Source organism: Leopardus geoffroyi, chromosome A2, assembly GCF_018350155.1.
Source record: "Leopardus geoffroyi isolate Oge1 chromosome A2, O.geoffroyi_Oge1_pat1.0, whole genome shotgun sequence".
NCBI lineage: Eukaryota > Metazoa > Chordata > Mammalia > Carnivora > Felidae > Leopardus > Leopardus geoffroyi.
The window spans coordinates 65,130,302-65,151,969 of NC_059331.1; the positions used below are offsets into that span (position 1 = coordinate 65,130,302).

Consider the following 21,668-nt stretch of genomic DNA (forward strand, 5'->3'; position numbering starts at 1 on the left):
CCAATTAATGAATCCCTAGGAATTTAAAGAAAGGTAAACAGGAACACCTGGGTGGTTCAGTTGGTTAAGCATCTGACTTCGGATCAGGTCATGATCTCGAGGTTCGTGGGTTCCAGCCCCACCTCGGGCTCTGTGCTGACAGCTCAGAGCCTGGAGCCTGCTTCAGATTCTGTGTCTCCCTCTGTCTCTCCCCCTCTCCTGCTCGATTCTGTCTCTCTCTCAAAAATAAATAAACATTAAAAAATATTTAAAAAAAGAAAGATAAACAAAAATACATTCACCCGTAGCCATATCATAGTGAGACTGCAGAGCACTGAAGGCAAAAGATTTTAAGAGCATCCAGAGAAAACAGACTTTACCTTCAAAATAGCAGTAACTAGGCCGACAGCTGACTTCTTATCACTGGTAGAAAGACCCCAAACAGTAGAAGAACGTGTTTAAAGAACAAAGAGAAAAGAAGAGTTAATCCAATTTATGTATCCAGCAAAACTATCCTTCAGGAAGGAGGCTGAATGAAGATATTTTTAAACAAAAATAGAGCACGCCACCAAACAAACCATAAGTAAAGGAACTTCAAAATGCAGTGTAAAGGATGAAACTCAGGAAGGAGAACATGACCTGGGAAGCCAAGTCACAGAGTCAAGAAGGAATGAAAGAAAAGTTACTGTTCACTGAAGCAAAGACCAGTGGTTCTCAGCTGAGGGTCATGTTGCCCCTGTGGGGACTTGTTCAATGGGTGCAGACGTTTTTGGTGGTCAAAACTGGGGTGGGGTGGGATGCTGCTGACATCCAATGAGTGGAGGCCAGACATGCTGCCAAAATCCTACAGGGTGGAGAATGGCCCCTGATAACCAATGTCCGGAGTGCTAGAATTGAACACCTGGACTACAGATACGGATTTTGAGTTCCAACTTTATCCTTAAACAAACAGGAAATGCCATCAGATACAACTGGTAAATGTTCTTGGAAAAAAGGTATTACCAGGGCAGGGGGTGGGGGGCAGCTAGCTCAGCTTTAGGCCAAATCATGCCATAGGTAAGCAGTTGCAAAGGCCCTCCTGCTTTCCAGGACTGCTGATCACAGACGCCACCAAGCTCCCTTTGCCTGTGGGTGATCATTCCTGCCCCTCCTGTAATAAAATTCAGATCGTTTTGGGGCACCTGGGTGGCTCAGTCGGTTAAGCGTCTGACTTCAGCTCAGGTCATGATCTTACGGGTTCGTGAGTTCGAGCCCAGCGTCGGGCTTTGTGCTGACAGCTTGGAGCCTGGAGCCTGCTTCAGATTCTGTGTCTCCTCTCTCTCTCTCTGCCTCCCCTGCTCTTTCTCTGCCTCTCTGTCTCTCAAAAATGAATAAAAACGTTGGGAAAAATTTTTTTTTAAACTTCAGATCACTTCAAGATGATACGCCCCTCCTTCTTGGCTCTCGGTACCTGTTGTCCGTGAGGCAGCTCAGAAATAAATAGTAATGTCTCTACCAAAGTGTACCAGAACGATTGGTCCTCCCGTTTTGCCTGTTTGCTTTCCTCAAAGGTTGAGATGCTACACAAATGTATCTCCCTTGTTCAGCTTTAAAAACAACTTCTTATATTTTACTTTTGAATGTCGTGTGACTTTTGAAAGCGGTCTTTCAGTATCTCAGTAGGAGGCTTAGGGCAGAGAAAACACAAACTTAGTTTCAAACAAGCCACGACTCTTACTTATTAATTCCCGTGAAGGTATCAGAAGCTATAGCTGGGCTCCTGGTCCCACTCTTGAATCATTGATGGTTATATTCTGAGCGACACTCGGCCCTGGGCCAGTGGACAGGTTGTCACGGGAGCATCTCTGTCCCCACAGCCACGGGGCAGGGAGTCCTCAGTGGCCAGGATGCCCTGCACACGTGTTCTTTGACCCGCTGGTGGCTTAGCCATGTCATGCATGCAGACATTTCAGGGGTGGGTAGACTGGAAGAGAAAGAAATCAGACAAGGCCGCTGGCTTCCCCTGGGCCTGTGAAGAGCCAGGGACGCAGGCAGCCTGAGGGATCAACTCAGCTCATGTCACCTCCGGCTGAGGGCGGAGATCCCCTCTGGTCCCCATGCCCTCCAGGAAGCCAAGAAAGAAAGCTCATCTTGCACCTGGTGACCGCCAGGGTCGGCTCTCAGGGACGTAAGAGCCAAGAGGATGTCTTTGTGAGTGAGCCCTGTCGTGTCTTCTCCACCGTGGACAGGGACTTCCCTATCTGGAGAAGAACAGGCTGGCAGCGTCCTGTTGTAATTCCAGGACGCTCTGGAAGAGGCTCAGCTTTGGAAAGGAGCGCGGGGCCAACGGCGTGAGCCCTGGGCTTGGGCCGCGGTCCAGCACCTTCCCGGGAATCAGCAACTGCTGTGCACGGAACGGAGCTTCAGGACAGTCAGACTCTGACCTCACATGTCGTCCAGACTGGTGTCTGCGTGGCCACCTGATAGCTGGGAAGCGTGGGCCCTGTTCCTGGAGCCTGGCCAGCTCTGGGCAGAGGAGACAGACGTGCTTCTTGGGTCGTCTTTGTTCCTCCCTGCCGAGGACGAGCCTTATTCTTGCCATCTCGAAGGAAGAATGCCAACACGGAGTGGCATGGTTCTGTTTTCTTCTGGTGTGTGTGTGTGTTGTTAGGATGAGATGTGCCTGTGGGTTAGGATGAGATGTGCCTATGGGTGCCTCAGCATGTTAAGTTTCCTAGTGTGCCCCAGTCCCCACCACTCGCTATCATGCACCTGGTTCACCACCTTGTTTTCTTACGCGACGGGCCCCTGAAAAAATTTTGAATTTGTGATCCTTCAGAGAGAGCCAATCCCACATCCCGCCCTCATACCCACCTTTTAAAAGCCTACTCCTTGGAAGGCTTTTTTTTTTCAATGTTGATTTATTTAGAGAGAGAAAGCACAAGCTGGAGAGGGGAAGAGAGAGAGAGAGAGAATCCCAAGCAGGCTCCATGCTGTCAGCACGGAGCCCCACGCAGGGCTTGAACTCACAAACTATGAGATCATGACCTGAGCCGAGATCATGACCTGAGCTGAAATCAAGAGTCAGACGTTCAACCGGCTGAGTCCCCCACAGGTGCCCTATCTTTGAGAGATTTTTCATTTTAGTCATTTAGGTATAAAATGAGGAACAAGCCCTGTTTCTTTCTCTCCAGGGATTACTTATGTTTCACTCTTTATTCTAACACAAGAGGCTGTAGATTTTCCCATTTTTAAAACAGTGAAGTTTGGCTTTAACAACATCTTTCCCTGGGGCCCTTACCGCCCCAGTCTGGCCCCAGGCTGGCAGTGCCCAGTTGGCAATGTGTCCTTTCCATTCAGGGCTTAGTTTAGGAATCTGAATGAGCAGAGCATCTATTAATGTAAACCAACCCCCCCAAATCTTAATGGCACCCTGCTCCCAGGGTCAGAGGAGAGGGGCTCTGTGCAGACCCAGTATCCCAGCAGTGGGGGTCCCGGTCTGGCTGCCTGTGATCACGGGCTCTCCTCTCTCCCTGCCCTGCTCTGTGTGCAGCGGGCCAGGGTCTGGGGGCCAGGGGCTGGCCCACTGTGGGCACATGTCTGCCCCCACTGCAGAAGTTTACAGACATTTACTTCTCACAGTTCTGGAGGCTGGGAGTCCGACATCATGGTGCCAGCAAGATCTGGTTCTGTTGAGGCTCAAGATGGCCACCTTCTCCCCAGGTCCTCATATGATGGGGAGAAAGCTGACCGCGATCGCCAGGCTCTTCCTTGTATTTGAAGGACAGGAATCAAACCTTGGGGCCCCACCCTCCTGACCTCAGCTCCCATCCCACTGGGGGGTTGAGGCTCCAACCTTAATTTTGGGGGGACCCAAACACGCAGTCCATGACAGGAAGCCTGCATGGTCTTTTTCGCATCTCATCTGACCGTGTGATCTGTCAGGTCATAACATTCCAGAATGTTCACCAGTGTTCTTCTAGCCAAGCTACTCAGCTGTTTGCCACTAAGCAGAATGCACCATGTAAGCACGGCCAGCATTTTTTTCCCTTCTCTTAAGTGAGTTCCCTCATGATCTGTGTTAATCTGAGGGAATCCGTCACGAGGGGATTTGAAGGACGTGATTAGACAGACTTGCCACAAGCTAAACCACGAAGAAGGAAAAGCCACTCTCTGATGTGGCGTTGGGGTGTCAGACTGTTGTACTGTTAGTCTGTCGTGTGGTGGGCGGGGTGGTTTTCTTCCCCTCACTGAAAAGCTGACAGCTTCTGGGGACAGTTCTTAATTAAGTCCCTTTGTGTGCAAATCCATTGTCTGACAGAGAGTGGAAAGACAAAGAGAACAACAACAACAAAAATAATCTCTCGTGCAGGGCCTGGGGAGCAGCAGTGTTCTGTCGCTGGGTGGCCAGTGGCTTGTGTTGGAGGCTGGAAGGTGGCCAAGGATCAAGCCCATTTCACTTTGGGGAACAGAAGGCAGGGCAGAGGGGCACGCAGGTCCGAGCGCTCCGTGCTGGTCCTGACCGATGGAAGGCCTGGAGAATGCAGGCTGGCAGGCAGGTGCATCGGTGTCCCTGAAGGACCCTGCTGTTTTCCCGTGTGGAAATGGAGCTTTGCAGGTGCCTTGCCTAGTTTAATAAGACGGTTTCAGGTAAGCGACCTGACGTAGCCTTGGGGAGAGATCTGCTTCGAGGGGACTGTGGAAAGAAAGCCGTGCCCTGCATAACATCTCCCGGCTTCTTGCAGGGAGACCTGGGGAGGCCCGGGACGCATGCATGAGGCTTGTACAGGAGAGGCGCGGTGGTCCAACCAGACCCCCAGTTCAGGCTGCTTCCCCGGAGGTTCTTGGCAATTCACCAGACTTGGGGGTGTGTTTCACTCCAGGGAGGTGGGGGGGAAGCAGAGTTGAAAGGCAGCACTCCAGCATTTTTCTCCAGCTCCCAAATAACACAGCTCCCGGCAATCGGAAGCTAATAAGACCCGGTGGTTTAAATAGAAGGGGACTTTGTGATTTCCCTCCGAGTGCATCACACATTAACAAGCGTGGCTGCCTGGCACTTTGAAAGCAAGCACGGCAGCTGGAAAGGACGCTTTCGCCATCTGGTGACAAAAATGTGACAGTGACTTCGGGGAAGCTGCCGGTCATCCCCAGCAAAGTTTCTAGTTGGTGCCTCTGGCAACTTGTTGCTGAATTCAATAGGGTCGTCAGATAAATTCTGTGACAGGGTCAGGATGTGCAAACAGAACTCAGGTGCGCAAACGCTGAAGAAGTAACGCTCCTTAGTTTTAGGATGATTCCTTCCGCTCCGGGGCTCCCCACACCTGTCGATGGTGGAAAACGTGGTTCTGTATCAGTTCAGTTGCGAAGTGTCTTAGGGGTATCTCTGTCCTTTGAGGTCTTAGGAATCTCATCTCTTCTGGGTAATTACTCAGCATCTGAGGATTTCTCCCTCTTGAAAGACATCCTCCTCTACTTTCATTCTTCCTAAGATGCGCTGGAAAGCTCCCGTTGCCCTTAGGACGTTGGGAAGGGCACCTTGTCCCCATGGCATCCTCTGCACATTGGAGTTTTCTCTCTTCGCTCTCGTTCCAGCCAAAACCCACAACTTTGCCTGGAAAATTCTTTTTTTTTTTAAGTTCGTTTATTTTGAGAGAGAGACCGCGCAAGTGAGCGAGGGGCAGAGAGAAAGAGAGAGAGAGAGGGTGGGAGAGAACCCAAGCAGACCCTGCATTTTCAGCCCAGAGCCCGATGCAGGGCTCGAACTCATAAACTGTGAGATCATGACCTGAGCCAAAGTCAAGAGTCAGACGCTTAAACCGACTGAGCCCCCTCGGCGCCCCTGCCTTAAAAATTCTTAATATGCACCCAGCTCACTTAGCATCTGGCACTGTCTGCCATTCTGTTAGCTTCTCTCCCGTGTGTTTATGCCCTAGCTCCCTAGCCAGACTGAGCACTGGGGTGAGTGGTGGGATTTTCTTCATACCTCCCCTTGAGAGTGCAGGAGTCCAGAGGGCAGGGAGCCTGGGGGGCTGGCGATGGGACCTGGTGTCACAGCCCCAGGGCCCGTGTGTACATCGCCCCAAATCTGCAGGTTGGACATGTCCAGATCTTACATCTTCCATAGTTGGATTTGAAAAGAAGTTTGTCCCTTGGGTGAGTAAGGGGGCCTGGATCCCCAGCTACTCGGCACAAATCGTAGCTATTTAAAGGCAAAGAGAAGAGAACGGTAAGAAAAATATGCAAGAGGAAGAGTGTGGTGTGACATCTGTGCCCTAAGTCTGGGACTCGATCGCTCCAGAATCTGGAGGCTGTGTTTTCTCAGCTCCGGCCATGCACTTTGTCTTTTGGTTTCCAAACATTCCTTTACAAGCCCTGGGATCCCTTCTGTAAGGTCACTGCCTTAGTGTTCAACTCATTCTAGTGACTGTGTCTTCTCTTCCATTAGTGGATTAAATGTGGAATCCGAATCTTGATCCCTCTCTGTAGAGAGATCCCCCTTTATTTCCTTGTCCTCGGGTGTGGGTGTCTGATCCCTGAGCGCCTCTTCATAAGGCGCCGACCGACTCTTCCTGAGGCAGCGCTGTAGATTTTATATTTTTTTTATGTTTTTCATAATGTGCTGTCCAAGTTCATTTCAGCTCTTTCTTGAAATTTTTAAAGTTTATTTATTTATTTTGAGAAAGAGAGAGCAAGCAGAGAAGGGGCAGAGAGAGGGAGAGAGAGAATCCCTGGTACTTGAGCACAGAGCCTGACCTAGGGCTCGAACTCATGATCTGTGAGATCATGACCAGAGTTGAAATCAAGAGTCGGACGCTTAATTGACTGAGCCACTCAGGCACCCCTAACCGTCACTTTCTTGACTCAGTCAGTATCTAGTGAGCCTGGATATTTGCACCGGCTCCATTACCGTAACAATCCCGGATGTGATGGGGACACTGCCCTGCTCTTGAGTCACCCTGGGATGAGTTGATTACTCACCGGCAGCCTGGGATTGGGGTTCTTGGTACCAGAGATTCTGCTCCAAGCCAGCGCTCCTGGAAGAATTCAAGGGGTGTTGAAGGACAGGAAGGACCAGGAGAGAGGAAAGTAGAGGGAAATCCAGATTTCAGCGTCCCTCTTTGTTTTCTTTTTTTTTTTTTTAACTTTTTTTTCAACGTTTATTTATTTTTGGGACAGAGAGAGACAGAGCATGAACGGGGGAGGGGCAGAGAGAGAGGGAGACACAGAATCGGAAACAGGCTCCAGGCTCTGAGCCATCAGCCCAGAGCCCGACGCGGGGCTCGAACTCACGGACCGCGAGATCGTGACCTGGCTGAAGTCGGACGCTTAACCGACTGCGCCACCCAGGCGCCCCAACGTCCCTCTTTGTTTTCATGTTAATCTCACTTTGCGTCATTGCAGAACCCAGAAGTTTGGGGGTTATTACTGGAGCACCTCTGCTGATGAGAAAACAGAGAAGTGGGGAGAAGAGGTTATTTGACGTTGAATGGCTTTCAATGAGAAGGATCTATACTCAGCTCATCTTCTCCGTCTTCTCTGTGTTGAAATTAATCCCATGTAGGAAAACAGGGGAAATTGTTTGGGGAGGCGGCTGCCTCCCATTTGTCTGCTCCTAAGGAAGCATCTGCGTTTAGCCCAGAGTTGCTCCCTGACCACCAGGAGCCAGTGCATTTATTTGGTGGCAGTGGGGTTTCATGGCACCTTCTCTAGCAGTCGCAGTAGAAAGTTCCAGATTGGAATATAGCGGTGGTCGCCATCCAGGCAACGGGATTCAGGTGACACACAGCACTGTCTGCCTCTCACCCGGCCAATGGCTCTCTTTGGCAGCACGGAACAGGAGGATGCGTTTAGGCCAGATTTGAGGAAAACAGGTGCCTGCCAGTGGATGGTGAACGAATCTGCCGTGCGGGCAGGAGTAGGAGGAGGGGCCTGAAGTGAGTTTCTGCCTCCCAGAGTGGGAAGCGATTTGGGACACGGGCAGGACCAAGATTCATAATCAACGTGCTTTCTGCAATATTTCGGATCCTGGTCCTTCTCGTGGTTACAGTGGTTATAATCGCAGTTACAGATCACACAAGGCAGCACTTTGTACAGATCAGCGCCTAATTGGCACCGAGTTCATTAACGTAAGATACACGCGCTAAAATACACGGCTGCTTATGCACAACTCATACAGAAGTTCTCCACTCCACCTCTGTATCCGTCTGGTCTAGATCTTTATGTACAGGGCACTTGATTGAAGCACTATCCACTTGTGTCGGCATCATTTCGCCTGTAAGAATTGTCCCACCTATAAATCATGGTTCCTGTTCCTACTTGCTTGTATAGAAATAGGTTCAGTCTTTAGTTCACCGTCCTTCGTGCCCGTGTACGTGTGACGCAGACACGTGCGTCATTACTGAGCATTACGAGGGTCTAACTAATTATCAGTTAGTCTCAAGTTAATGTCTCTCTGGAGCCTCTGCTGTGCACGTTGTATTTATGGTCGCTTTGTTGAGAACGTGCTCAGACAGGTCCGTCCCTCCTTGCTCTGCTTCAGGTGTCAGGGTAAGTTTCTTAGATCCACTTTGAGACCTGTCATTTGCATGAGCAGTGTTGGCTGAGGAAGCCAGGACAGCATTCCCAGACTGGAGACCCTGGATCTGAGGCCGGCCCCAGGGTGCGTGGCCGGCTAACAGTCTTCTAAACTAGTCCCAGCTCTCACGTGTGCTCTTACCTTCCAGGAAAATGGTGGAAATGGTATTGGTCCATCTGGGTTCAGGGCTCGGACAAATGAAGGAATGCCACAGAGCTTATCTTTAGTCTCAAGCCCCGTTCCTGTTGTCCTTATCCAACCCACGTTCTGTCCACTCTTGGCATATAGCAGCTGCCTTGAGAATGGAGACTTTTCCTCAAACGCCCACGTGTTCTAGGCGATGCGTCTAAATTGCATGTGTTCATGGGGCTCCTGGGTGGCTCAGTCGTTTAAGCATCCAGCTTTTGATTTCAGCTCAGGTCATGATCACAGGGTTATGGGATCGACCCCTGCATCAGGCTCTGAGCCGAACATGGAGCCTGCTTCGGATTCTCTCGGATTTGTAACCGTTAACGTTGCAAAGAAGGGTATTTCTGTCACAAGGCATGGGATACTGTATGTAGGTTGTGATTTGCTAAGTAGAGGTACTGTTGTTTTACAGTTAGGTTGGCCCTGGCGAATTGTCTTTCAGGGCAAGGACAACTTTGGAAGGGGAGAAAGGGTTGCCACCTTTGACTGCAGAAGCGTGCCTTGGCAGTCTGTGTTGTGGGTCGCAGATGCAGTCATGCACTGGGTGGGCTGACTTCTGGTTTCTGCAGTGGGACATAGAACAGGGGATGGCAGGTGGGGACACTGCAGCTTTGGGAGTGCTCAGACCTGGTGGCTAGAGTCAGAACAGCTGCTTGGAATGTAGTGGCGCCACGGGGCAGGCGAACCTCCCCCAGATGCTGGGATCAGCCGCCCGCGCCTGCTAGTGGCAGGGTGGGGGAGGGGCCAACCGTGCATGTGGCACGGTGAGATGAGCCAGAAAGGGTCACTGTCACCCAGAATGCCTGATGGGCCCCGATGACTGCTGAGCCAAGCCCAGTGTCGAGGTTCTTGGGATCATGGGCTGTAGCTTCCGGTCTTCTTGGCGGCCTGTCCCCTTCTCTGTCGGTGGAGGGTCCCCGTGTTTCCAGCACAAAGGATCCTGAGCAAAGGTGCTCTCATTAGGATACGATGGACCCCCCGGCGGTGCCCGCGTGTGGGTGGGGGGTGCAGAGGCGGGGCAGTGCCTGGTTTGGGTGGGGGGGTGCAGAGGCGGGGCCGTGTCTTTGTGGGGGTGCGGGGTGCTGGTGGGACTGACAGCAGGGAGAACAGCTGGTCTGAGTCCAGCTGGGTCCTGTCACACCCTTCCTCCATGACCCGGTGACCCTGAACTTGTGTGGCTGCATCTTCCGCTCCTGGCTGCTGAGTTCACGTGGGCAGGTGGGTTTTTGTGGTTTGCAACTTAGCAACCTTTCCTGGGCCACCTGAGCGCTGTGACAGGTGTAATGAGAGGAGAGGCCTGGTCCTCCTGTGCTGTCCTTCCTAGAGGAGGACGTGCGAGCTGGGGCTAGAACAGGTGGAGTTCGTACAATGGGGAGGCTTTCTTGGGTGGCAGGACTGTGCTAGTGAGGCATCGACATGCAAAGCAACGGACTTGGTCAGTTGAGGCCTGGGAGATGTCAGTACGTCAGCATGCAGGGTCGAAGCAGGCCAGGCCGTTGGTGCCGTGAAGTCTGAGCATCAGTGATCAGGGCCGCACACCCAGAGAAGGGTGGAGGGGCCCAGCAGGACATCTGTGGGACGCCAGAGAGTACTGTGAGGTCACCCCAGTCCCAGGCAGGGTCCCAGGGACTGGGGTTGGATGGGGAGTTCTGACTCAAATGGTGTGCGGGGGCTCTTGGCCCAGGTGGGACAGCAGTGGACACAGGGTCCCCTGGGGGCGCCGGTGGGGCTTGGCCATCTGCTCTGGCCAGCCTGGCTCTGTGTGGGGCTCGGGGGGCTGTGCCCCCTGTGCAAACCTCAGCCTGGGGCTTGGAAAGAGCAAGCAGTGTAGGAGGTGAGGCCTGAGTGTGACCCACTCACTTCCGGTGATCCTGCCTCTGAGCCTCAACTCATATGTTTGAGACACGAGCGAATCTCCCGGGAGTCGAGCCAGGATTTCTAAGTATTCTGTGATAGCAAAACTCACAGTTAAATTTTTGATAAAGTTGCAATCGGGCGCCTGGGGGGCTCAGTCGGTTGGGGGTCTGACTTCAGCTCAGGTCATGATCTCACGGTTCGTGAGGTCGAGCCCCGAGTTGGGCTCTGGGCGCTCTGTGCTGACCATGCAGAGTCTGCTTGGGATTCTCTCTCTCTCTCCCTCTGTCTCCACCCCTCCCCCTGCTCGTGCTTTCTCTCTCTCTCACAATAAATAAATACACTTAAAAATCAATCAGTCAATCAGTCAATCAATCAAAAGGAAAGTAGCAGCCCAGGCTGTGGGCGACCATGGGCTCAGGCGTGGGGACACTGGGGACCCGGTGAGGTTGTGGAACGAGGAGCAGGAAGAAATACTTCACTTCCAGACCTGCCTCGCCCGGGGTGTGCTCCCTTGTGCTGGAAGGCCGGCTCCGGTCCTGCAGCCTCTGTGACCCTCATTTGCACCTTGGTGGCCTTTCACGGAGCTCTCCTTGGGGACAGACGGGAGGCTTGATCTCCCCTTCTTTCAAATTCCCGAACCAAAAGGGCTGTGTCCTGCGTCCCCGCAGCGCAGCCTGGGTGGCCGTGGGGCCCAGGTTGGGCCCGTCTCTTGAGGACAGGCTCCCGTGATTCCTGACCCTCTTGTTGCTCTCGGACTATCCTGCCCTTAAGATGGGACCGTCCTGGCCGCTTCTGGGGGCAGGGAGCCTGGCTCCCCACTGTCTACTCCACCCTGTTTGCTTTCTTATGGCTTTCGTCCCAGCCCTTCCGCTGACGGCTCCGACACGTGATGAACCGTGACCTGTCTCTTGCAACTCAAGGTCTCTGCTTTTAAAACGCCAGACCCTTCTCTCATCCTGCTGGCTGAGTAAATCCACCCTTGACGGGAGGATGCTACTGGCTGAAAGGGGAATTAATGGGAGACAGAAAGTCACGAGGACAGCAGCTGTAGCAAAGAGCAAAGTCCGCCCTCGTACAAGAGGGCCTTGTGGTGCCAACAGCCTCCTGGAAAACGTGCCCTTATGTTGTTGCCAGACTGGTTGTGGCTTCCAGGGCTGTCGTGCAGCCCAGGTCAGATTGTGTCCTGGCGGCTCTGAGGTTTCATCCCACACAAACTCACTCGTACACACACACACCCCACACTCAACTCGTGCATGCACACTCATTCGTACACACACTCATTCACACATACTCATACATACTCTCACCCACCCCCACACTCACTCACTCATATACACACACACTCTCACATGCACACTCACTCATACACTCACACACACCTCCACACCCCCGACACTCACTCATACACACACACTCATAAACACACACACTCACTCGTACACACACCTCCACATACACACTTGTACACACACACCCCACATACACACTCACTTGTACACTCACTCATACACACACTCATACATTCACACATACACACACTCTCACCTACACCCAACCCCACTCACTCATACACACACACACACTCGTACACACACACACCCCCCACACTCGTACACACACACTCGTACACACACACACTCATTCATACACACACACCCCACATACACACTCACGTGTACACACACACTCACTCATACACACACATACCCGTACACAACCCCCCACACTCGCACACACACACACTCGTACACACATACCCCACATACATACTCACTCGTACACACACACTCATATGCACACACCCACACTCACTCGTACACACACACTCATTCGTACACACACTCATACATTCACACATACTCATACACTCTCACCCACCCCCACACTCACTCACTCATATACACACGCACTCTTACACCCATACTCACTCATACACTCACACACACCTCCACACCCCCCACACTCATACACACACTCGTACACACACACACTTACTAGTACACACTCATATACACACACTCACTCGTACACACACTCATACACTCATACATACACACACTCTCACCCACACCCACCCCCACACTCACTCATATACACACTCACGCCCATACACCCACACTCACTCATACGCTCACACACACCTCCACACCCGCACACTCACTCGTACACACACACTCACTCGTACACACACTCATACACTCACACACATACACACATACCCACACCCACACTCACTCATACACTCACACACACTCACACATACGCATACTTACACTCCTGCTCACACAGATGTCCCGTGACTTCCAGCCAGGCTGGCTGTGGTCTGTCTAGTGCATGAGAAAAGCCTTTAAATTGAAATACAGGGGCACCTGGGTGGCTCAGTCGGTTGAGCGTCCTACTCTTGACTTCGGCTCAGGTCACGACCTCACAGTTCATGAGATCGAGCCCTGCGTCGGGCTGTGCGCTGACAGCACAGAGCCTGCTTGGGATCCTCTCTCTCTCCCTCTCTCCCTGCCCTGCCCCCATTCATGCACGCTTGTGCTTTCTTTAAATAGATAAATAAACATTAAAAAAACCTTAAATACGAACTGAGTGTTTGCTTTGTGCACCAACCATTGGGTGGAGATTTGAGCTTTTATTTCTGGCATTGGATAGACAGAGGCGCATCCGTGAGCGTCGTTGGCATTGTCCACGTCACGTGCGCCGGCTGGGTGGTGGGTGCAACACGGTCGGTCACCTGGGGCCCCTGCCCCGGGACGCTCCGTGTGTCACCTTCCCGCTCCACGATCCTTTAAGGCACGTTTCCACGTCGCGTCTGCTTCTGCATCCCACTGCTGAGTCTGCATCTGCTGTTTCTGCTTTGTCTTGGGTCAACCCAGGTGACAGATCCCCGTGTCAGGGATTTCCAGGAAAAAAATCCATCACGGTGTGGGCTGTGGCTATGGTGGGATGGGGAGCTGGGGGCGTGCAGCCTTTCCAGGAATGCTGTTGTGCTTGATTGGAATGATCCAGAAGGAGGAATTTGGGCCAGTGGCCACAAGCACAGCGAGGCAAGCGCCAACCCAGCACAGAGAGGGCCGCAGCTGCCCTGGGTGATGGATGGAGAGCCCCGGGGCAGGGGAGGGGAGGGGGGACCACCTGGGCTCTCACACAAGGTCTGTCCTTGGCCAACTGCCTGTCACCTGAGCCTCAGCCTCCTGATCAGCGGGGCCGTGGTGCAGGAGTGGGCACCTAGAGCTGCCGTGGGGGTCAAGTGAGGTCATATCCACACAGCTCCGGGCCGGGCCAGGTCCCTCCTCTCCTTGCCCCTTCCCCTTCCTATCTACTCTGTGCAAACATGGGAGTGTCCCAGGCTAGCCGGGTGGCACCTGGCAGGGGTGGGGGACCGCGGCTCACCTGCGTGACGATGAGGCAAGAATTCGATAAGGTGAATCTTCCGTTCAACGTGGAAAGAAAGACCTGTCTTCAGAAGAAAGCTGGTAAAAAGGCACAAGGTGTGGGTCACTAAGTCACGGCCTCTCCGCACAGGGTTGAGAGGGACAGGCCAGGTGCCCCCAAAGGAGCCGGTCTCTGCTCTGGCACTCTGGCTTTGTTCCCACTTTGCAAACCACTGGGCTGCATACTTCTTTTTTTAACTTAAAAAAAAAATTTATTTGTTTTGAGAGAGACAAAGCATCCAAGCGGGGGAGGAGCAGAGAGCCAGCAATAAAGAGAGAGAGAGAGAGGGAGGGAGAGAGAGAGAGAGGAAGGGAGAGAGAATCCCAAGCAGGCTCCATACTGTCATCGCAGAGCCCAACTCGGGGCTTGAACTCACCAACCTCGAGATCCCGACCTGAGCCGAAACCAAGAGTCGGACGCTTAACCGACTGAGTCTCGTAGGCACCTCTGGATAATTTTTTACATTCTTAAACCATGGCGGGGTGGGGTCTTCCAAGGAAGTCTGGGGGGAAGGAAGACACGAGTCTGTATGGTAAGGAGGACAGGAGGTCTGACCCCACTGTGGGCTTGTGTTCCAGGTGTCTCCGTGTGAGCGGTGCCGCTGCGAAGCCAACGGAGAGGTGCTGTGCACAGTGTCCGCGTGTCCGCAGACGGAGTGTGTGGACCCCGTGTACGAGCCTGACCAGTGCTGCCCCATCTGCAAAAATGGTAAGCGAGACACCTGTCGATGGGGCCGCGTCCTGCACGTGTTTACCGCCTGCTTCGTGGTCCGTGAAACACAAAGCCGCGTGCATGAGTGAGTTGGGATGTGTGTCCACGCACCCTCGCGGGCCCAGCACGTGACCGCTGGCCCCAGGGGACAGTCAGGAGGCGTGCTGTCTCTAGTTGGGGTCGGCCCCGTGTTCTAGGGCATCGAGAAGTGCTTTGTGGAGAATTTCGATTTCCAGAGTGAGGAGAGTCGTTCATTTTAATTTAACTTTGTTTGTTCTTGCAAAGCAGTTTCTCTCCTTCCAAGACAAATCAAACAGGCCGGCCGGGCTCATTTGCTTTTCATTACTAAGTGAATTAAACCGGGAGCATAATTGAATATTTTTCATAAGTAAATCAGGCAGGAAAAGAAACCCCCTCTCCGGTGAGAGCCCATGGTAGATCAAAAGCCTCATCTGGTTTACGGAGAAGAAACGGCAGGATGTCCTTGATCATAATTTATGAAGGGACAGCGTTTCCTCATCCTGAATCACGAGAAGTACTTTGTACCCGAAGTACTGAGCGCCGTTCTGGGCGCCGCACTGGAAGAGGGGATGTGACAGGAGGGTGTTCCCAGGGGGAGTGGGCCGAAGAGAGATGGCTCAAGAGGACAGCGTGGTTAAGCCGTTGAGCTGGAAGTGAGTGGACTCTGGCTTTATGACCACATCTTCGTGAGTTCGAGTCCCGCCCCTGCGAGAGGGCTCCGGTGATGTCTGCAGGGCCCCAGGGCGTGGCCTGAGGGCTCCTGGCCACAGCCGCAGATTGGCTCAGAGAGACGAAAGCAGTTCCCCGGCCTGAGTGTTTCAGGGGAGGGGCGTCCCTCTGGGGTTGTAGGCCCGAGCTGGAAGCTGTGCGGTGTGGGCTTTGCAGGTGGCCGGTGGTTACACGGGGCTGTTGCTGGTGTTTGAGACGATGCTCAGGTTCTGTAGTCGTGCCAGTCAAAGCCACGTGGGTGGTGGGGCGCCGCGATGCCCTTCGCGAGGTAGACACAGGTACCGGACTTCACCACCATGATACACGTGCAGGAGAGGGAGTCGAGTTTCTGGGGAAGAAGGATAGTCCAGGAAGACCAAGCTCACTGCGTTTGGGGTGGAAAGGGCCACCCTGTGGAGGCGTGGTTTGTACGGCCTTTTGAACGTAAGCGGACAGCCTTAGAGCTCTTGCAGAGCGCGCTTTCTGTGGGGTTGCTGTTCTGCGTGTGTTAATCGTGAAGAACGAAAACCACGGGGCATGATGCCACGAGATTCCATGCGATCGAGCGGGAGGGGGGGCGTTTGAGCACAGACTAAGCTCTTTGCAAAATCAGGTCACACGGACAGCTGCGGGGTGGGAAGGGCATCAGTGTGGCTTTCTCTGCTAGGGTCTGTTAGAACCGGCAGGAATGGAGTCGGGGTGGGGAAGGAGAGGCTGCTAGAGAGGCTGGCGGCCCTCGCTGGGGTGTGGAGTGAAGGAAACCTGCAGAGGCGTGGGTCGGTGCCTGGGGTCCGTCGGAGATGAGGGCGACTCATCTCTAGGCTGCAGCACCAGCTCAAGGGCTGGGTGCAGGGCTTTGTACTGCACAAGTAACCTCTTGTTGAGTCAGTGCTGTTTAGTGATTGATTTAAATATGGGTTGCCCACAGATCTGGTATCTTAAGTATCTAAGATACTGTTATTTCTCTTGCCACGCACGATCAGAAACAAAGTTTTGGAGTTTGATAGGGAATCTTTGGATGTTTCTGAAAGATGAGAAGATGGGATTTCAGTCTCTGAGGAATTTTCAATCCCTGAAACTTTAAAAAAAAAAAAAAAAAGTTTATTTAAAGGCGCCTGGGTGGGTCAGTCAGTTAGGCATCCGACTTCAGCTCAGGTCATGATCTCTCAGTTCATGAATTTGAGCCCTGTGTCGGGCTCACTGCCATCAGCACAGAGCCTGCTTTGGATCCTCTGTCTCCCTCTCTCTTCACTCCTCCCCTGCTCACGTGCTCTCTCTCTCTCTATCTCTCAAAAATAAACACATTAAAAAATGTTTATTTTGACAGGGAAAGAGAGTACACATGGGCACATGAGCGAGTAAGGGGCAGAGAGAGAGAGACAGAGAGAGAGAATCCCAAGCAGGCTCCACGCTGTCAGCACAGAGCCCGACTTGGGGCTTGATCCCACGAACTGTGAGATCATGACCTGAGCTGAAATCAAGAGTCAGATGCTGAATTCACCCACTGAGCCACCCAGACACTCCATCCAATCCATGAAACTGTATAAAGGTTTAAAACCATTTATAATGGCACAACGAACAGGTGTATACCTTTCACTATATTTACCTATCGCTAACATTTTGCCATTTTGCTGTATTTCTTTTGACCTCTGTCTTTATCCCTGCTTTTCCCCATGTCTGTCTGTAACCCCTTGCCATCCATACATTTACTACTTTATTCTTTTCCATAATGTACACTGGAGACCTTCTATTTATACCATCACCAGCATGAAGCCTACTGAGTAAAGTTCAAGATCTTTCTTTGCAGTTCTTTTTACTCTTAGGATTTATCCCAGTTAGGTATAGAGTCAGAGAACTATCTTTAGAAATTGTCTTTTTTCAGGGGGCGCCTGGGGGCTCAGTCGGTTAAGCGTCCAACTTCGGCTCAGGTCGTGATCTTGCAGTCCGTGGGTTTGAGCCCCCGCATTGGGCTCTGTGCTGACAACTCAGAGCCTGGAGCCTGTTTCGGATTCTGTGTGTCCCTCTCTCTCTGCTCTTCCCCTGCTTGCATCTCTCTCTCTCTCTCAAAATAATAAATACACATTAAACAAAAGAAATTATCTTTTTTTTCATCTCCATGACATGGATTTTAATTTTTTTTAATGTTTGTTTTGTTTTTGAGACCGAGAGAGACAGAGCATGAGCAGGGGAGGGGCAGAGAGAGAGAGGGAGACCCAGAATCTGAAGCAGGCTCCAGTCTCCCAGCTGTCAGCACAGACCCCGACGCGGGGCTCGAACCCACAAACCGTGAGATCATGACCTGAGCCAAAGTCGGATGCTTAACCGACTGAGCCCCCCAGGCGCCCCTTTGACATGGATTTTATAACTGAAAGTTTGTACCTCTGGAACCCCTTCACCTATCCCTCCCAACTCCCCACCCCGCCCCTGTGGCAGTCACAGTGTGTTTTTGAACCAATTCCACATGGTGTGCGTATGTTAAAATTTGAAAGATTCTTACTTTGAGAGACAGCATGGAATGGAATAAAGCAGGATTTGGGGATGGTGTATTCGAGAGTCTTAGAAGGAGCAGAAATATGCTTTTTAAAACCAGATTCAAGAAGGATTACAGATTCTAGAAGGATTTATATTAAAAGGTTTTGATCCAATTATGTCAGAACATCAACAACTTTTTTATTTTCAGGCATACAAGTAGGAAGAAATTTAAATGTGCCTAATCGTATAAATACTAGTAAGTTTTGCTACACCATATTCTCCAGATAGAATGTGGTTTTTCAGCCGCCAATGGCCATAGGGTATTCTGACCTTCACAGATTAAATGGAGTTTGACATTCCTAGCAAAAAATTGACTTGAGAAATGAAGAGTTTCTAGTGAGCATGAGTTCTCTGTAATCAATGACTGAGATTAGTGAATAATTTAGAGTTCATCCCTGCCACGCACACGCATAAAACAATGTTTTTATAAGAAAAAATTACACGTGGAATCCCAGATTCTAGGACATCAAAAACAATGCGGGGGGCTCCCAGGTGGCTCAGTCGGTTGAGCATCTGACTTCAACTCAGGTCGTGATCTGATGGTTTGTGAGTACGAGCCCCGCATCAGGCTCTGCGCTGACAGCTCAGAGCCTACTTAGGATCCTCTCATCCCTTCCCTTTCTGCCCCTCCCCTGCTTGCCCCTCCCTCGCAAAAATAAACGTTAAAAAATATATTAAAAAACCAGCGCCTTATACAAAATTCAATGCTTGGATAGACATAGCTTGGATGGAATAAGGCAGGTTTTAAGTCTTGATCTCAGTAAACAGGACTTTACTCTGCATACTCTAATGTTTTGACCTATCGCCTTAAATACCTCCTTCTCCCAACAGAAGGAAAATTACAGTTGAGTTGCAAGCTGTCAAAGTCACTTGCGTCAAGGGAGCAAAAGTTTGAAACCTGGAATGCATGGGGTATAAATAAATGATCACAAATCAAGTGCACTTAATATATTCACTTTGGTGACTTGTGTAGACCAGTCTCCCAAGCATTTTCTTTTGATAAAATGGTTTGGGTGGCACTGTGTTTTTTTCTCCCCCCTTTTCGCAGTCATGCAAACAGTGAATATTATTTATACGGACTTTCAAGATGTCAGGTGTGCTCTGGTAACAGGCGCACTTCACAGATGAGGTTCACAGCACTTGTTCCAGTAAAGCCCCTTTGTCTCAGACACTTGCCACATTGGAGATCGGGAGACTCTGTTCTGCACCTGTGTGCTCCCCTACATGCATGCAAGTGGGGGCATGACCTTGACTCTGGACCTTGTTAGGATCAGCTCTGATTGTCTGAAGGGGAAGAACATATCCGAGGTAGTACAATGCACTTCCAAGAGCATAAGGCCCTGAGTACAAAGATGATATATCTCGCTGGAGTATCAGTGCTTCTGACAATACCGTTGACCCTTGACTGGCACAGGTTTAAACTGTGGGTCCACTTGCATACAGATGTTTTCCCAGGAAACATAAGACAGTTCTATAAATGTGTTTTTGCTTCCTCGTGATTTTCTTAACATTTTCTCTTCTCCAGCTAACTTCAGGAGTATGACATTTAATACATACAGCATACAAAATATGTGTTAATCAACTCCTTGTGTGATCCATCAGTAAGACTTCTGGTCAACCCGTAGGCTGTGAGTGGTTAAGTTTTGGGGGGGAGTCAAAAGTCATACAGAGATTTGTGACTGCACAGGGGTCAGTGGCCTAAACCCCTGCACTGTTCCAGGGTCGACTAGTTTTTTGCAACCGTATTTCCACGAGAAAATAAATATGGCTTTTGGGGGGGGGAAGGAAATGAAAACTTTTATAAAATTTTTAAGAAAAATACTGAGACTTTAAATGATTGGAGGCACTTTTGTGAAAATGTTGTGAGAAACACTAAGAATTAGTTTTTTTTTTTTCTCCCGTGTATTTCAGAGAGTAGGAACAGATCTTGATTAAACCACATGTAGTGAGTTGGACAGAACTGAATGGTGTGTGTGTGTGTGTGTGTGTGTGTGAGAGAGAGAGAGAGAGAGAGAGAGATACTCATACCAAGATCCTTCTTACAAGGAAAAACCTACTATCATTTGGCCTCACCATTGAATCTTTCCAAAATCTTTACCAAAAAAATAACACCAATCTTACAGAAATACTTTTAAAGTGTTTAACTATTTAAAGATAAATGATTTTGTCCATTAAAAATATAAAGGAAACTACAAATATCGGAATTAGTACTTGATACAGAGTTGTTGTAGAAAATAAATATGTAAAAATCAGTGGTATTTCTATATACCAGCAGCAAATAAAAATGAATTAAAAGGTAGTCTTTAAAGTAACATTATGAATATTAAATACCTAGAAGTAAATATAACACAATTTGGCAAGATTGCCATGGTTAAAAATATTTTTTTAGGGGCGCCTGGGTGGCTCAGTTGGTTAAGCATCTGACTTTGGCTCTGCGGTTCCTGAGTTCAAGCCCCGCGTCAGGCTCTGTGCTGAAAGGTCAGAGCTGGGAGCCTGCTTCAGATTCTGTGTCTCCTTCTCTCTCTGCCCCTCCCTGACTTGTGTTCTGTCTCTCTCTGGGTCTCTCAAAAATAAATGTTAAAAATTTTTTTGAAATATTTTTTAAAATTTTATTTATTTTGAGAGAGATAGAGACAGAGAGAGCAAGGGAGGGGCGGAGAGAATCAAAGAGAGAGAATCCCCAGCTGACTCCGTGCTGACAGCACAGAGCCTGACATGGGGCTTGATCTCATGAACCATGAAACCGTGACCTGAGCTGAAATCAAGAGTCAGACGCTTAACGACTGAGCCCCCCAGGCGCCCCGCCACAGTTAAAAACCTTAAAGCTTTATTGAGAGAAATGAAAAAAGGCCTAAGTAAGTGGAAGGATGTACCGTGTTCATAACTGGAAGAGTCAGTAATGTAAAAACGCCAGCCTGCCTCAAATTTAGCTATCAGTTCAGCACAATTCCGGTAAAAAAGCCCAGTGGTGTCTGTGCGCGTGTGTGGATATTACCAAACCGATTCTCAAATCCACACGGGAACGTAAATGTTAAAGAGTAGCCAGGGAAATACTGAAGGAGAACCACAAAAGCTGGAACAGGTACACTGTGAATGTAATGAACATCCCAAAGATAAAAAGACTGACAAATGAGAGCAGGATAGAATCAGCAAAGACCCAGAAATAAAGATCATGAGATTATGCTGATACCGCAGTACTGTGGGGAATCGTTCCAACAAATGGTGCTAGGTTGATTGGGTAGAAGGTAGGAGGGTACCTTGCCTTTTGCGTCACACTGTTGAAAAAAAAAATTCCAAATAGCGTTTAGATAGGCAAGTTAAAATAATAATACTCTTAGAGGAAAACATAGGAGACCGTCTTTATGATTTTGAGTAGGGAAAGATTAACTTAAGAGAACACTCAAGATATTCACCACGATGAAAGGATTGGTAAATTGGACTTTGTTAAAATTAAGAAACGCCGTTCATCAAACAACACTTCTTAAGCCAGGGCAAAGCAGCCCATATATTTGGGGGGAAATGGAATATATCTTTCTGATAAGTGACTAAACAATTCCAACACATAGAAACCAAGTGGAGAGATAAAAAAGAGAGAAAAAGGTGATGGGGATTCGCAACTCTCTTTGGACCTCAGTGTCCTTCTCCTCCTTCCACTGATTAGAGAGACAAGTCTTGTCCC

General features: G+C 50.3%; 1 protein-coding gene across 2 annotated transcripts in view; it reads left to right on the forward strand.

Moving 5' to 3' along the window:
• VWC2 (von Willebrand factor C domain containing 2) overlaps positions 1-21,668 on the forward strand; it is a 125,464-nt gene that overhangs the window by 10,770 nt on the left and 93,026 nt on the right. For both annotated transcript variants that reach the window (XR_006716146.1, XM_045494258.1), the window contains exon 3: positions 14,596-14,725. Coding sequence is in view for 1 of the 2 variants with exons in the window: in XM_045494258.1 (XP_045350214.1) it covers positions 14,596-14,725 (130 nt within the window). In the remaining variant the exon portion in view is untranslated. The remainder of the gene's footprint in view (positions 1-14,595; positions 14,726-21,668) is intronic.